The sequence below is a fragment of the Telmatherina bonti genome (genome assembly GCF_933228915.1).
Source record: "Telmatherina bonti genome assembly, chromosome: 19".
Lineage (NCBI taxonomy): Eukaryota > Metazoa > Chordata > Actinopteri > Atheriniformes > Telmatherinidae > Telmatherina > Telmatherina bonti.
Window position 1 is genome coordinate 23,381,883 of NC_136617.1, and position 17,734 is coordinate 23,399,616.

Here is a 17,734-nt window from a genome sequence, read left to right on the forward strand (position 1 = left end):
TGTCTATCCATCTATCTATATAAATATATATATCTATATATATCTATATATCTATATATATCTATATCTATATATATATCTATATCTATATATATATATATATATATATATATATATATATATATATATATATATATATATATATATATATATAGATATAGATATAGATATATATATATATATATATATATATATATATATATATATATATATATATATATATATATATATATATATATATATATATATCCAGACCATGTCTACACACCTGCTGGGCTGTTCTGAATTGACTGGGCCCAGTCAGCATGAGTAAGCAGCCAGGGAAAGATTGAAGCAGCTAGCTCCAGTGCTTCTGGCTACCGAGGATATCATTACCCTGAGTGTGCAGCCGGCCAAAACAGGAGCCCCCAAGCGGAGTTTCATCAAGGTGGACCTCCGTCTGTGTTGACGGGGAGGATACCAGTTAAACGGCCATCCTACGGCGAGGAGAGGTATTAAGCGGCAGGTGGAAAAATAAAGCATCCCATGACTGGAATGAGGTGGAAACGAGGATGTGTGCAGATACTTACAGGGTAGCTGCCAGAGGTACTCACACTGTGAGATTGTCTCTTCTGATTTCCTATCAGTACTTTTTTTTTTTTTCCCCCAGTGTAACACAGAATTATGTAGCGCTTCCCTCTGCGTTGGCTTGAAGTTTTTCCATCAAGTTTTATATTATCACTTTCCAGTATCAGCCACCACAGTATAGTTTTTACTTTACTTTGAGAGTACACATAAAAACATATCTAAAAGCTTCCACTCAAAGGAAATAGTGGGGATATTTTTGGTGCAGGATTGTGACAGAACAGAATGATGCATGGCCATTGGCAAAGACATCAGCAGTATCTTCGCAAGGGAATTGGACCGTTTCTCTTCAGTGAGGTAACCCATAAGCCATGAATCACGTTGTCTTGCTCCAGACTCCTGTGGTCCCAGGGGTTGACAGTTTGACCGCTCCTCAATGTGGTCTCCCTCTTCTCCTCTTGCTCCTCCCATCCCCATCGCCACACATTCCAACCACTGGACCGGTTATGTAAGGTCAAAAAAATAGAGCAAAATTGAAGTTGTGTGGAATGCATCAGCGTGCGTTTCCAGATTAATTACCAAAAAAGACAGATGTCCAGAGAGAGAGAGAGTTGTATAAATATAACATGAAGGAAAAGACAAAAAGAGTGATAAAAGTGGGTATCTGTGTGTGTTTTATGTTTGCAGCGAGCATTTGTTTTTTTACAGCTCAGACATGCAGCTAGTCTGGCAGTCTGCCGGTCTGGTCCGCTCTGGTCTCGCTTCCATACTGGTGGGTCACTGGTGTTTGGATCACTACTGCTGGCTGTTAACCACCAACTTGGATGGAGCCTTAACACCATGTATTTGATTTAGCTTAGTCATTTATTATGTACACAGAATATGAAAATTAAAGTCATAATTCAAACATGTTTTGTTGGAAGTGGATATAAAAAGAAAACATGGTTCGGAGAGGGAACGACATGCTGCGAAGCCTAATATTAGAAATAAATTCCAATCAGACATCGGTGTAATGATGATAAAGTAACTGGAGTAATCACCACTTGCAGCTGTAGTTGTAGTTTTTAAAAGAGCCGCAGTGTTTATCAAAAGTTCTGGCAAGTACAAGTGATAAATGGACAGTTCATCCGGTGCGAGAGCGCCCCTTGAGCGAGTGTTTTTAACAGTGCCCCCAGGCCATAATCCAGCTGAGTTAAACACACCCTGACGTGTGTGTGTGTGTGTGTGTGTGTGTATGTGCGTGTGTGTACGGATTTGTGTGTGAGAGAGCGAGACATGACATTTCTGAGGGTGTGATGTAGTCACTTCCTCCCACTGGACTGAGCAACTGTTGTCTGCTTGACCCTGCCAGTTAACCCCTCGCCACCCCTGGCACTGCGGGCGAGGGCTCCGGTTGTGTGTGTTTGAGAAGTAGAGAAAGACAGATTGTATGTGTTCGAAGCGTGTGTGTCAGGACCACAGGTGTCTGGTGGCGGTGTCAGAGTGTTAAGAGGTCTTCAGAGAGCGACCCCCCCCCAACCGCCTTGTCTCTCAGCATCTGTTTTAGAGGGCAGCAGCAGGAGCAAAGAGGAGAAGAGGTTGGCGAGGGTTAGCAACACATAGCCTGAGGGGTGTTGGGGCAGTAGCTGACAAGCAGGTGCCTGTGTTGACAGTAACCCTTCATACTTAAACCCCATACACACACACACACACACACACACACACACACACACACACACACACACACACACACACACACACACACACACACTCAATACATTCTAGAAAGTCAAAGAGTAATTGCAGAGCTTGATTGGATTGGATGCAGAGGGAATCCCCCTTTTCACACACACACACAGTACAGCATGTCTTTTCTTGGGGTCAAAGGTAAGAGAAAAAAGGGCAAATGCGCACACACACAAGTTACATTTCCTGTGAGCTGCGCATGTATTTCTGGTTTGGGAGTCTGCATTTACCAACACGTCCACTTGCATAGATCTGGCATCATGTATGACCATCAAAATGACCTCAGGCTACTTTCCACTTTTTTCTCTTTTCCTGAAACAATGTTGACCAAATAAACAAATGCAATTCTGCAGAATTTATTCTTTGCAAAAATGAAACAAATACCATAGTGTGTGTCTGTAAATGAAACCCATTTTGAGTAGACGTTAGTTAGTCAGGTGTACCGGTGCATGTCTGGCAATGATTATTTTGGTAAGAAGGAGGGGGGAGGAGGCATGCAGCAGGAGGTCGAGGAAAATTGGAACAGCTGTTGATTAACATGAGGACTCTCTTGCATGTTTTCTTTTTACTCTTTCAGTAGAGGAGGAAGAGGAAGATGAAGAGATGATGGAGGCGAAACCAGGTCCAGAGTCAGAGCAACCAGATGAAGATGACAGCAAAGAAACCAAAGAAGGTATGAAGAACAAGTGGACGATGGAAAAAAATACCATTACAATCACAGTTATCACTGACAACTACTACTAACACAAAAAACCAAGTACAGTTAGTTTAAAAAAAAAAAATCACATTTAATTGAAAATTATACAAAAGCAACACATGCTAAAAGTGAAAGTTTTTTTTTTTTTTTTTTAAATATTATTTTTATTAATTAGTTTCTATTTAAGTTCTTGTGCCCATGCGATGATTTCCATGCGATGCTTAACCTGCTTGATATTTGGGTCAATTAAAAGTAAACCATAGGTCACTTCAAATCCCAGCCTGTGTAACTTGTTGTCAGAAGCTGTGCTGCTTCCAGTCACACACAGACACACAAGAGTTGTGTATGAAGGCGCAGCACATGAATGCAATATCACTGAGTCTAATTGATTTCCAATTCAGTCTTTACACCCTGCAGCCTACACCAGATGTTCATGCTTTGTAACCAGAGTTAAACATCTCAGACATCAGCTCCAGATTTGTCTTAAAAAAAAGAAGCACCTCCTAATTAGCATATGCAAATGACCAATGATCTGTTTGTGACTCGCTGGCTTGACACACCCGGTTATTTACACCAACTTAACATACGACTTAGTAAATAAATGACTAAAGAGATGCTCAGCTCTGATCCTCAAGGGCCACAGTCCTGCAGGTTTTCCAGGTATCCCAGCTCCAACACACCTGACTTAAATGATGAGTGCATTGTTCAGAACCTCATCAGCTCTTGGAGCCATTTAATGTGAGTCAAGTGTGTTGAAGCAGAGATACATTAAAAACCTGCAGGATAGCACCCTTTGTGTACCGACACACCCCTGAGATACAACAATGAAGCAGTGATTCCTGCTCCTCTTCCTCATGTCTGTGTCTGTTTTTAAGAACTACTGATACACAGCAATATTCCAAAATTTTGGGTGCTTTTTTCTCACACAATGAACTGCTGCCCATATAGTCTTATAGCTTCCATTGTCCTGCTGCTGCCTAGCAACCAGCATAATGTTTCCTCCTCATTTAGTTGCATGATCAGTTTTTGTAATTAAATCTGTGTATTTTTGTCTTTCACTCAAAGTCTAGATGATAAATCAAAATTGATTTGACAGTGAGATACTGTATATTGAGTTGAAACCTTATTTAATTATAAATTACATGCTATTATTTATGATATGGTGTTATTAATATACTTGACTTGAGTTTTGCTCTGCTGTTTGATGTTTTCTCACCAAGTCAAAGAATTGAATGCCCAGCAGTGTTGTGGGGATGACAGTGTGTCAGTAAATAATTCTTACTTTATGTTTTTATTGGCAATTGAATTCACACTTGATTAATATGTTCGTTTTAAACCCTGTCCCAGTCATACAGAGATTTCTCCAGATTCTAATAATCCCTGCATTACACAATGTCCTGTATATGTTTAAATTCCCCAACTTCACCTTCCATGTGAGGCTCATTTTTTATACATATTCATGCTGCTAGCCTTATCATGTTCTTTTAGTGTTCCTGGCTTCGAAATTTTATAAAATTATACAAGTTATACAATTTAATTTCATATTGTATAATTACATCAATTATATTCATATAGGACATTTCTGTATTCTTTTTTACTGGTTTAAATTCTGTCAGTTTTGTGTCTCATCCTTTTTAAACACATGGTTTTAATACTTGCACCCCTGATGAGTGCAAACAGAACTTCCCATTCTTTATCCTTCAGTCTGCTTTTACTACATTTCTCCCATGTTGCCAGCCAATCTGTCATGAAACATGGTCAGTCATGTGTGACACCCTCTGCCAGCCAGTGGGTGTATCAGATTGGAGGGTGAGGGTAGGTTACAGTCAGGGTTAAAGCGGGTCCAGCATATCAGCTCCATGGCATGTGGAGGTCAGCACTGATTAAAAACTTGTCACTTGACCCTCTGGCTGCTTTTCAAAGTAAAGAGGAACAGAGAAGTGTGTTCATGTGCGCGTCTGAGCATGTGTATGTGAAAGGTGCGTGTAAAAAAAGTAGATAGTTGAGAAAAAATTGCAGAGGTTGTGGAATACTTCAAGGTATAAAAATAATGGACAAACAGATGGTCATATTAATATTCAGCCACATAAAGTGAGCATCAGTGACTACAGTGAGTTTGGGACAAGCATGTGTATGCACACACAGACTAATAAACACAGTCATTCGTCTCCTCTCCATTCTGGCCTATTAGAAGGTCTGGCCTTTGATCTCTGCCACTCGACTCACTGGGTCTTTTCTGACAACTCGTAAGAAATACAAAGGGATGGTGGGATCAAAGTCAAGAGGCAGGGTAAAGGTCGATATATGTGTGTGTGCATGTGCGTGCGTGTAAAACTGCATGTGTGCTTGGGGACAGTGACTTCAAAAACCGGACGCCGTGCTGTGCAGCTATTACGTTCAAAGCAAGGCGGACTGCTCAGAGGGCTTTGTTTTTCCCTTGTTTATGAAGTTCTTGCTGTTGGATTTTACTAGAAAAGATGCATTAGGAACTGTTTGTAGTTTATTGTGTCCTGGATGGGATTCTGGTTTTCATAGAGATGAAGGGAACGTTAATCTGATGTCAGTGGCGTACATACTTGCAGTGCTTTTCGTGGTAGTAGATGTGACAGTAAGGGGTGTCTCAGGCTGTGTCGTACTCATTAGCTTAAGACCTCAGAAGAACAATGTTAAACAAATAACCTGCCTGGGTTCAGCATTGTAGACCTTTCAAGGTTTATTTGGCTTGATTTATCCTTTTTATTAGCTCTTTTTTTTTTTTTAACCTTCAAATGAATTCTTGAGATATTTTATCGTTTATATCTTTTCTGGACAGATGCATGCCACTCCAGAAGCTTGTGAACATTTTTCTCTTGAAGCTAAATCATCAATGTTTTCCAAAGTTACAGTGTATCTAAGGAAAAACTCATCATAAAACCTTTCAGATGTACAAACTAACCCACACAAATAAACTTTGTTATAGTTTCACATTATTCTTTACTGTGAAAATTTATTTTGGCTAAAAGTTTAAAGAATTAGAAAAAAAAAATAATTTCATTTCAATTCTTTGCCCTAATCATAAATAGATTAGACAATATTGCTAGACTTTTGTTCACAGGTTGAAAATATAACATTTAAAGCCACTTGTAAACTTAAAGAACATTTATAGACCATTTTGACATACAAGCATACAGTACCAGGCAAACCTTGGAGTAGTACCCTTTGTCATTTAATTAGAGGGGAAAGTGTCCAAACCTTAAAGTGGAACTATTATGCGCATTTCAGGCTAATTTATTTTTATTTCTGAGACCAGAAGGGCTGGGATTGATCGAGTTATTGTCACAAATCGCTTTATTTACTTCAGACCGACCCTCTCCGTAGGCTGTCAGATCAGCCTGCGGGCAAAACGAGTGGATTAAGACTCTTCCACATTAAGCCCCGCCTCCCGCCACTGCACTACATCGGGAGCGCACACCGCAACTGCTTTCGCCGTCATTGTAACATCTCATAAACAGAAGGATTAGGCTAATATGAACTCAATAAAAAAAAAACAAAATACAATGTCAACACATAGCATACAGCCCTACATGTTGGAACCTGAATCAGACCCTGAAAACGAAGTGGAAAACAGCAACCCACAGCAACGAATGCAGCAGGATGTCTCTCTTTGGTAAACTCACCAGCCATCGTTGGAAATAACTTTATCCGACGTTTTCCACCTGCCTGATGTATTTGTACATGCCCTTGTTAACCAGCAGAAGGTAACCAATCACCGAACCTTATCCCCTGCGACGTCACAAGGATTTCAAAGTTTTTTTTAAAAAAAAACTCTCTAAAACGACGCTTTTTCGTTGCCATGGAAACCGAACGGAGAGAGTGCTGGAACTCAAACTCAAACATGCGTTTAGGTAATAAAAAACGGTGCCATTCACATGTCTGATGAGGATTCAACACTGTAACACTGTAGAAAGCTCAGAAAACTCCATAAAAATACCATAAAAGCACCCCTTTAAAGATAAAGGGAACATTTAAACTACATCTTAGATCTCGATGAATGAAATATTCAATATTCCAGTTGATAATCCTTCTTCATTACAAAGTGAAATGTTTGAGAACAATATAACAAGAATGATTGATGAAAACCAGAGGTATTAACGCCTGAAGGTCTGGATTCAAAGTCAAAATAAAAGGGAAAGATCAGATCATAGGTTTACCCAACTTCTGTTGAAATCCTTCAGACAGTTCAAAATGAGACTCAGCAGCGTGTGTGGCCTCCACTCCCGGGATGCAACCTCTACAATGTCCGGTTATGGTCCCGATGTTATCCTAAAGGATCACCTTCCAGACCTGGATCACGAAGCCAACCAAACCCTGCACAGTCTGTGGTGTGACATGGCAGTGGTGGATGAAACAAGACATGATGTACCACAGGTGCTGGATTGTGTTCAGGTCTAGTGAACATTCAGGCTGGTGCAGGACCTGCTGACACACTCCAGCCACTTGAGGCTGTGTAGTGTCATGCATCAGAAGGAACTCAGGTCCGATTGCAGCAGCATGTGGTCTCATTCTGGTACCTAATCGCAGTCAGGGTACCACATATGGATCTGTGTGGTCCTCCAAGAATATGCCGCACCAGACTGTCACTGACCTACTGCCAAACTGGTCTTGTTGGAGGTTGTTGCAGACAGCAGAATATTCTCCATGACGTCCACAGACTCATGTCTGTCATATGAAGCAAACCTTCTTCTGTGCATTGTTCTTCCATCTTGAATGAGTTGCACCACCTGAGCACCTTCTGTAGGTTGCAGACACCACCTCATGTTGCCTCTAGTGGCGAGGACACTGGCAAAATGCAAACATGACCAAGAATCTGCCAGAAAGCATGAAGGAAATGGTCTGGGACCAATACCTGCAGGACCAATCCTTTATAGAGGCTGTGCTGCTCATTGCCTCTCATTTCCACCTGTTGTCTGTTCCATTTGTACAGCAGCAGGTGAAATTGATTCACAATCTGTGTTACTTCCTAACTGGACAGATTGGTATCCCTGAAGTGGGACTCACTTTGAGTCACATGGTAATGATTGTACACAATGTGTTCCTTTAATTTTGTACATGTACAGACACAACGCTGTAAGAGTCTTTTTCTGTGATTATGTTTCTTTCACCAGGTTCATTTCCAGTACTGCGGGAGTTGACAGAGGAGGAGAGGCAGCAGATCCTGCACTCCTCTGAGTTTCAGAGCTTCTTTGATTGTAGCATACGGGTGATGGAGAGAGCTCTGGCTGAAGATAGCGACATCTTCTTCAACTACAGTGGCCAAGATCTTGAGGACAAAGACGGGTGAGCAGTTTTGCTCCAAGTGGCATTTGTAGAAATCCACAGATGTTTTCTTAAATCCAATTCCACTTTTTAGTTATTCATTTATTTTTGCTGCTCAGACTTCCTGAAATCAATCTGGATCCAATCAGGAGTTCCCACAAAACTGATTTGTGCTGGCAGTCTGAAAAAAGGCCACAGTTTGAATGTGAACGCACATGTGAGCTGCCACTGATGCATCTCCAACTAACAAATGTGCTAAAACTGACTCATAGCAGCCGTGTCACTCTCGGGGCCTGGGAGCTTCTTTGTTCTTTAAAGAGCATGTCTTAATCATGATGTCACACTCTCATAGGGTTAAAGACTCCCGTGAACTGACAACCATCACAACTTATGGAGCATTGTCTCGCCTTCTTCCTTCGTCTCGCGCCAGATGGAGGTTACCAAAGTGTTGGTTAAAGTTGTTTAGAGTCATAAGTGCAAAGCTGTTTTAGGATACTGCTCTGCTATTAAGGAAGAAGGGATTTTATCGACTCAGTTGACCTTTGACCGCTTCACCCTCTGAGAAGCGTGAGGCTTGTTGGCCCGGCACTCAACATCAGACCTCTTTTTCTTTCCTTTCCAAGGACTTATTTTGATATATAACCTACATTTCACTACTTTGTTTCATTATTTATATCCTCACACAGTCTTACAGTCAATGCGGATGCCATTCACACATACTTGTGCTCATAACTTGTGGTAATTAGTACTTCATAAAAAGATTATACAGTCTGGTGACTTTACCCTTGCAGAGTTGACATGGAGAGTTTAGACAAACATAAAACCGTGGTGGCACAACTTTCTGAAGGGGCCAGTGACATAACAACCCGCATAACATTTAGTTTAACCAGAAGAAAACTGTATTCTCACTGGAGGCTGAAATAACTGACTCGGGAAGCAGCAGAGCCAGTCAAACAGTTTTCCCCCTGCTTTTCAAAACTTTTATTTTTCATAAACATTTTAAGTGTATTTGGATCTTAAAGAAAGATTCAGACTCACAAAAGTTGCGTGATGTATTTTCAGTAAATCACAGTATGTCATCAGTTAGCAAACATTCATACATCCAAACCAACCGGCAACCTCCGGCGGTAAAAAGTGAAGCCTATGTGGAAGTGCATAAAACTGCAGTTCCCCCTTCATCCACTAGGGCCTGGCTCCAAAACAGAGCAAATCCCCATACACTCCCATGTTAAAAAGGCCAACTTCATGGCAGAAATAAACATGTTTACAGCCTGGTTCAAAAATCCATTTTCGGTTTATCGGTCAGGTTTACCTTCATGACAACTGTGGGGGGAGTGAATTTTTTCTAAGTCGCCCGTTTTAAAGTAATTTAATCTTGAAGTTCGGCAAATTTAGGGGCGTGTCCTTTTGATTGACAGGTACCAATCTCCGGCTTCAAGTAAGAAGAACGTAGAACGTAGAACAACCGCGGTTTTTAGCCGGTTAACAACATGACTTAGCTTTAGCCCGCTTACCTCCGTTAGCTGGTTAGCTCCCGTTATATTGGGGTTAGCTCGGTTAGCTTTTAGCTACAGGCAGCTCGGAGTTCGCTCGATGTCAATCATCCACCAAGATGCTCACGGCTGCCCTCTCAGCGCCACCTCTTTGCCCACATTTGTATTTTCCGGGCGAGACGACGCACATGACGCTGCCAACATGGCGACGGTAGGAACTGCCCAGCGAGCTTCAATTCAGCTCTTCAGAAACCTACGGGTGACGTCGCGGAGGCTTCGTCCATCTCTTTATATACAGTCTATGATCCAAACACAGGCAAATCGTTGTAACATGTGACACATTATATTACACACGTGATCCAATAAGTCATAAGGGATTTTGATAATAAGCTGATTATTTAAAGAGTTAGTTCATTCAGAAGGTCAGAAAATCGCCATGGAGACGTCCTAATCGCCACCTTACTCAAAAACTCTAAGTGATGAAATCAACTTGAAAAGCAACAAATAAAACAAACTCTCACATGTAAAAATCGTCTCTGTAAACTTTTTACAGTGAAGTTTACACATAAGAGTGAGAAATAACCCACATGCATTTACTACAGTATTTGGGTGGAAACTGTGAAATCTGTTTGCAAGTAGGAACTCACTTAGCATGAACAACTACTTTCTACAGCTCAGCACTGCTCGCTCACCACATCTGATGTGTTTAAGTTATGTTTACAATACTTCTGACTTTACTTTAGAAAATATTTTATTATAGTTTTAAAAGGTAAATGTACATATTTTATTAGGTTTCAGTTACACTGATAGTAAGAACAGTAGTCTTTGGAAGTACTAGTAATTACTATTAGCTAGTAGGGTTAAGTGGTAAACTAAGCAGTTTGTCTTGCAGTTTGTGTGTCTGCAGGTCTTCTGACCATCACTGACCCTCATCCCTAGTTTAGTCTGAACATGCTGAATGATGTTACAAGAGGCTTTTCCAGACCCTTTCATGTATGACCCATGCATTCGGGATGAACTCTCATTTGTGAGAAACACAGGCTAATTCTGGCGTTCTATGGCTAATGGTGCTGAGCAGGAGGCACAATGACCCACTATGTCAAGTCCCCATGCCACCTTCATAAAATTTGTATACATTCATTCCAGTGGCCTGCTGGAGGTCATTTTCTTGAGCTTAAGCAGTGTCCATCATGTTCCTCCTTGCACCGAGAAGTAGATACTGATCTGAATGTCTCTGCTAGGTATCCTCAGGTTAGGGACCCTTATTTGGCCTTTTCCAGCTTTCCTGCAATTACCACCATCCTTCTGAAGTCTCATCCATTCTCTTTAGACTGTTCAGGGAGACATGGGTAATATTCTGTCAAGGCTTTGTCGCATATAGTTTTATTTTAACATCATTTCCTGCACCAGCTGCCCCATGAAATTATATTTAATTTAGTTTATGTCGCACCACTTTGCAACCAGAGTCATCTCAGGGCACCTTACAAAGTAAATAAATTCCAATTAGACACCATTATAATCCAGTTTAGCCCAATCTAAACTCATTCCAACTCATAGTTATTTAATTCAGTCCAAATCAATCCAGTTTACACAGACGATAAATATTTTCCTGTCTGTTGGAACAGAGCTCAGCTGACTTGATCAAGAAGCCAGACTTGACTTTCTTTCTTTGGTTTGCTTTCAGGGACTTGGGTAGCTGCTCCAGTCTGTCCTTCAGCAGACTCTTCTATGATGAGCACTGGTCCAAGCATCGTGTCATCACCTGTCTGGACTGGTCACCTCAGGTGAGGCCAGAAACTCTGAGTGTCCCAGTGTAAATCTAAAGCTCGACCATTTTCACACACCTAACCCAAATCATCTCCTAAGACGTACCAGCAGCCATTATTCAAATTGTACACTTTTTACTTGCTTGCTTCTGTTTGTGTTTAAAGATAAGCTTATTTTGTTTTTTATTATTTGAGCAAATCTTTGTTTTTCTGTCTTTCAGTATCCAGAGTTGCTGGTCGCCTCCTATAACAACAATGAAGATGCTCCCCATGAACCGGACGGCGTCGCCTTGGTGTGGAATATTAAATTCAAGAAGGCCACTCCAGAGTACATCTTTCACTGTCAGGTGCTCTAAACCAATCAGACTCACACGTATTTCCAGAAGTATATATTTTGATAGAAGGCCTAAAATGAGATTTTTATAGGAGAGAACTAAACTTCTAGTGTAAACTTGTGCAGGCCAACTTAATTCAAGAGACTGAGGCTGAAGTGGAACAAAAACTCTTTGAAGTGCGTGATGCTAATAGCAAGTGACAGAAAGAAGCCGGTAGGAAGTAGAAGAGAGGTGGAGGAATGACACGTAGAGACGTTTCAGTCGTAAAATAATGTGGCGTACCACTTCCTAATCCAACGCCGCATGTGTTTGTGCGTTAGCCCACCCACACTGATGCCCCATCATTATTTTTATCCCCACACACATTAATCTAGCAGATGAAAATCAGATGTATTTAAAGTTATGTTAGAAATACATAGTTTCACTTTTAACTTTAAAGGCCCATACACACAGAGCAACTCATTCCTGTGTACTGCACCAAAGCTTACCATATTAGTTTTTTTAAGGTTTCATTTCTTTCACTGCACCATAATTCATGCTGCTGCTGAAATTCGTGTGGTTGCACGGATAGATTGCAGCTATGCATCTTAATGCTGTAGGATTCTGGAGATTTTCCACATGGTACATAAGTGAAATATGTACTGTACATGTACATCTGACTTTATTAACAGTGTGGTTTCTGCGCATACTGATCTGTGAATTGTCAGCATAGAGTAGTAGACATTTTGGAGCGAGGATATTTGTGTAAGCAGCCGATTAAATGCTCAGGAAATCAACAGGGGGCTTTGCTGCCTGTGTGTGAAACAGACTTGACTTTCTGTGTGATCAGGTTTAAGAGGAGAGACAGCAACAAGAGCACAATGAGAGCATTTATTTATTGTTACGTGTCATACATTCAAACCATCTCTGCAAACACCTTCTACATGTCCACATGAGGAGATATGTTTTATTTGTCTGCTTATGCTGATGGATAAAGGAAAATGAGCACGAACAACCAGAAACATATGAAGTCCCATCATTACATGTTAGTCAGGTAGTGTGACCTGGGATATTGCTAACTTCTTTAGTGAGAAAAATAAGAGTTGGCAGCAACAGAGCAAAGATAAACAGTGGATGATAAAATTAAGTTGTTTTTATTTTAAAAAAAAAAAAAAAAAAAGATGGTATACATAACATCATCCATTATTAATCCCCCTGTTGCTGTTGGATTTGGATGAGAACAGTCCAATGGAAAGGATGAGGAAAGTTAGGGGGTTGCTTTTTTTTTTTTTTCTACCATTCCTTTTCCCCTGTGGCGCCTTCTGCAAACAGATCTGCAACTCTAGTTAGCTGCGGATCAGATGACTCTTAATGTGCGAGCATGTTCTGCTGTTTAACCTCCCAAAACCACAGTGCCTCTTCCCCTCTTTTTCACTGCTTTCTCTTTTTCTCTTCAACCTCCAACTCCCGTCCTGAGCAGGAGTAGCAGAGGGCAGCCACATGCGCTCTCCCTTCATCTGTAATCACAGACTTGCTGATTTCTATACATATACAGGACTCATACATGCATACATAGGACACTGAGTTGGCACACACTGCTGCTGCTGAAAATCAGCTTTTAACAGCAGCTCAGCCGGTTCTGTTCTTCAGATTTGCCCGCAGGAGCTCCTTAGGTAGATGCCTATGTATATGTGCATACATGTGTCTGTATATTTATTATACACATGAAGGGCTTGACGTGTGTGTGCTGAGGATACAAAAGAACGGCAGTGAAAGGTTTTTGGTTTGTGGTTGAGGTTGGATTTAGCTGAGGCTTTATTGTTTAAGGCTCTGGCTTACTGAAGGATTTGTTTTTTTGATGGGGTTTTGGTGAAGCTAAGCTTCCTTATTTCTGGTCTAGCTGAGTGCAGTTTAGTCAAGGGCCTTGGCAAGGCAAAAACATGCCTTTTTAATAAACGTTAACCTCTTGCTGTACTTATTTAAAAGAAGATTAATTTTACTGTTGAGAAGAAAATATCCCTGTTGTTTCCAGGGTTCTAGTTTTCTGGGACTTCCTGGAGATCTGCTTTGAACTGTTGGATCATGTCTTTCCTGCAATAATTAAGGAAACAAGACTCAGTTTGACGAATATTCTTCTCAGGTAGAATAAATACTGTGGATGTAACGGGAAGCTCATTGTTCGGCCTTTATTTTCAGAATGTTTAAAGCTTTGTGAACATCTTAATATCCACCTTTGTCGAATATTCTTCACCTATTTTGCAAACCCAACTTGGGGGATGAATTGCGGAGACTCTAAGCTTTCTAACTATGTAAAATATCTCCATAGTGGTAAAAGTTTGACCATGATTATTTTCATGCACACTGGTGTGATGACTGGAAATACACATAACAGAGCACTGCGTCACCAGATGGGTTTTAAGAAGTAAATTTCTTTTGTTTCTTATTATATTATTTAGCAATATACAGTAAATGCTGTTATTATGAGCCATTTATTTGTATTTGAAATAAAACAGTGCAGTACAGAGCTATTTGCAGTCTCTTAACTTATTTCTAAGGCTGAGTCACAAAGCTCTCAGAAAAAAGTTAATTTCATCTACTAGCATCTATGATCACATTCCTTTGGTTAATAACCAAATCTTGATAACTAAATAGGTAACAGGCGGTGCCTGAGTGGGCCACTAAATTGAACATCAGCCACAAAAATCTTGAAACAGTGCCCTCGTTTCATTATTTAGGCAGTTTGCTAAAAACATACAACACACTGAGGTTATTTTTTCCAGTCAGCAGCTTTTATCTGTTTATCAGAGGGACTTTTTTTGCGACTCCATAAAACTACTGTCACTTAACTTAAAATATGAAAAAACGGAAATGAAATTCTGGATAATTCTCCACCTTTTCATATATTTTGAGCAACAATTTAGTATAAAATGTGCTTTTCTTGGTCCATGAAAATGATCAGCCTGCCATTGACCTGTAATAAAGTTGAGGAAGTGTGTTTGATCCATCAGTGTGTTAGTTTGGTTTGAACCTCAAAAAGGAGGGCTGCCACTGCTGTTGATTCTGGTACCAGTGCGCCTCCCCTCATTATGGAGTAGGACCTATCATCACCTCATCCCAGTTGGGTCCAATCATGTAACTTCACACTGGTCTCTTAAGTGGGCATGGTTGTACCACATAAAAAGGCATGTTTGACTAAAAACCTCTGCTCACCCCCCTCCTAAACCACACACCTCCCTTTGGCAAATGTCTTATCCTTTTGGACTCTTCTTTTCATATATATATATATATATATATATATATATATATATATATATATATATATATATATATATATATATATATATATATATATATATATATATATATATATACCACTGCGCCACCGTGCAGCATATATATGTATATATATATATATATATATATATATATATATATATATATATATATATATATATATATATATATATATATATATAGGTTTGGTCAGTGGCCTTTCTGTGTGGAGTTTGCATGTTCTCCCCGTGAATGCGTGGGTTCTCTCCGGGTACTCCGGCTTCCTCCCACCATCCAAAGACATGCATGATAGGTTAATTGGTCACTCTAAATTGCCCCTAGGAGTGATTGTGAGCATGAGTGTGGTTGTTCATCTTTCTGTGTGGCCCTGCGATGGACTGGCGAGCTGTCCAGGGTGTACCCTGCCTGTCGCCCAAAGCCGGCTGGGATAGGCTCCAGCTTCCCCGCGACCCTGAATTGGAATAAGCGGTTCGGAAAATGAATGAATGAATGAATGAATATATATATATTGCATATGTATATATGGACATAATATCACCATCCAACATTTAAGAACAGACAGGTTAAAATTATTGGATTGTGTTTTTACAGTCCTGTCTGTTCTAGATAGGACTGCATTAGTTTTTATTTTTGTGTTAGAGAATGTACTGTAAACATTTGGCTGCAACACAGGTGTGAAGGAGATTCTAAGCAATATAGTAAAGGATGCTCCTAGAAAGCAAGTCCTATCCTAGTTTTAACAGTAGCCTAATATAAGATAGACATCTCACTCAATAGAAGAACCAAGTGTCTCCATGTAAAAGACTTTTCTTATGTGAAAATAATTAAATACATATCTTTTAATGGATTTTGAAATTTAACTGCATCTTGAGGCATTTGTTTGCATTTACTCATTTATTTTAGTTGGATTAATAAAAAAGTCAAATAACAGATTTTGAGACATTAAGCAGTACTTTTGCAATAACAAGCTAGTGGTTGGACTCTCAGTAAGTTTCAGCATGGTATGCAGTGTGTCTGTATAAAAATCAGAGGAAACTGGACAAGTGGAGACAAAAAGTGTTTAATCAGGACATCTGAAGACATGAGGAGGGCCTGCCTTGTGATTTTTGTGCACTTGTACAGTATGGACAAGTGCTATATGATAGGAAGCATTGTAGTGTTTGTGTGATTGGAAAATGTGGACTTCTTAACTAAATAATAGAACATTTCATGGCAGTATTATTCTCACTAAAAGTAGAATTCCAATAAAACCAGCAGCAAAATTGAAGATGCGAGCCAGGCAAACAAACAAGATGTGAAAGATAAAGCAGCTTTAGGCAGCAAAAGGCCTGTTTGTGCTCTCAAAGCCTTCTCTTCATGCTTTTCGCTCCATTGTTTGTCTGGTGAAATGGAGACTCTGGCTCGGTATTTCGATCTCGGTGCCAGAAACCACAGAGTGACAAAATCTGTGGGGTGTCATAAACGAACGAAGCCAGGGAGAGAAAGGTGGTTGGAAAGGGAGGGGAGCTTACGAAGTCGAGATGCAGGGAAAGACAGTCGGATCCATCTGGTCCTGATAAGGCACAGTGGAAAACATATGAGTGCGGTGAGGATGATGGGGTGGGGGGTGCAGAAGGAGTTGAGGAATACAACATGGAGATTGGGAGGATATACTGTCTTAACATGCCATATTGGGCCTCCCTGTTTCTCTGCTAGGTTGCCTTTTCACTCCATTCCCTTCCCAAGTCAGCTTCTAGCGGCTTCATGGAAGAGGATGACAAAGAAGGGAGTGTTTGACTCTCCGACTTGCTTTCTCTTTCTGCCATTCTTTCAAACATCTCTAATCCCTTTCTGGGTGCCATCTTTCATCACAGTATACCTTGTGTGTATTATCCCATACAAAACACTTCCCAACAACACAATGAAGACTGGCAGAAACACTTAGCCTTTGGAGTCTCTGTGCAAGATTTATTAGATGATACCCGTGAGTGAAATTCCTCCTCACACACACAAACACAGCAAACTTTGCCTCAAGGTGGAAATGAAACCAACTATTCAAACTGGTAAAGTGTTTTCCTGCACAACTTTCACACTTTCTTCCAGAAAATATGACTTTTTTTTTTTTTTACCAGAAGTCATACCTCCTCACCTTTTGCCCGTGTGGAGTGACAGGAGATGACTTAGCAGGTGTCTGAGCTGCGCTGCATGTGATCTAAGATGCATCCACAAAGCCAGTCTGATTCTGGAAATGAAATGTCAGACCTGGTGTCAAGTCCGTGCTGATATGTAGACGGAGTCACACGCTATTTAGACAGATGTGCTTGTATGACTGATGTCCAGAGTGTGAAATAAAGGGAAGCTGAAGAATGCAGGAGTGTGGCTGCACTGGGTTTAATAGGAAAGTTTTTGACAGTTCGGGAAATTGGCTCAATCGCTGTCTTACTGTGAGTTAGATGAGAAGACTGACGCTGGTATCGTGTCAGCATGGGGAGTGTGGAATACCTGCAGCCAGCTAGCTTTACAGGTACAGTATGTCTGTAGACGTGTGCTGCCATGTAAATCAAGCACAAAATGAATGAAGACTTGAACCATACAGTCATGTTGCAT

At 40.5% G+C, this 17,734-nt stretch overlaps 1 protein-coding gene across 1 annotated transcript in view; it reads left to right on the top strand.

Moving 5' to 3' along the window:
* dync1i1a (dynein cytoplasmic 1 intermediate chain 1a) overlaps positions 1 to 17,734 on the top strand; it is a gene marked incomplete at both ends in the record, with an annotated part of 57,940 nt that overhangs the window by 17,575 nt on the left and 22,631 nt on the right. Inside the window, 4 exons of the mRNA XM_079259212.1 lie at positions 2,867 to 2,962; positions 8,143 to 8,302; positions 11,459 to 11,558; positions 11,762 to 11,887. Of these exons, the coding sequence (XP_079115338.1) occupies positions 2,867 to 2,962; positions 8,143 to 8,302; positions 11,459 to 11,558; positions 11,762 to 11,887 (482 nt within the window). The remainder of the gene's footprint in view (positions 1 to 2,866; positions 2,963 to 8,142; positions 8,303 to 11,458; positions 11,559 to 11,761; positions 11,888 to 17,734) is intronic.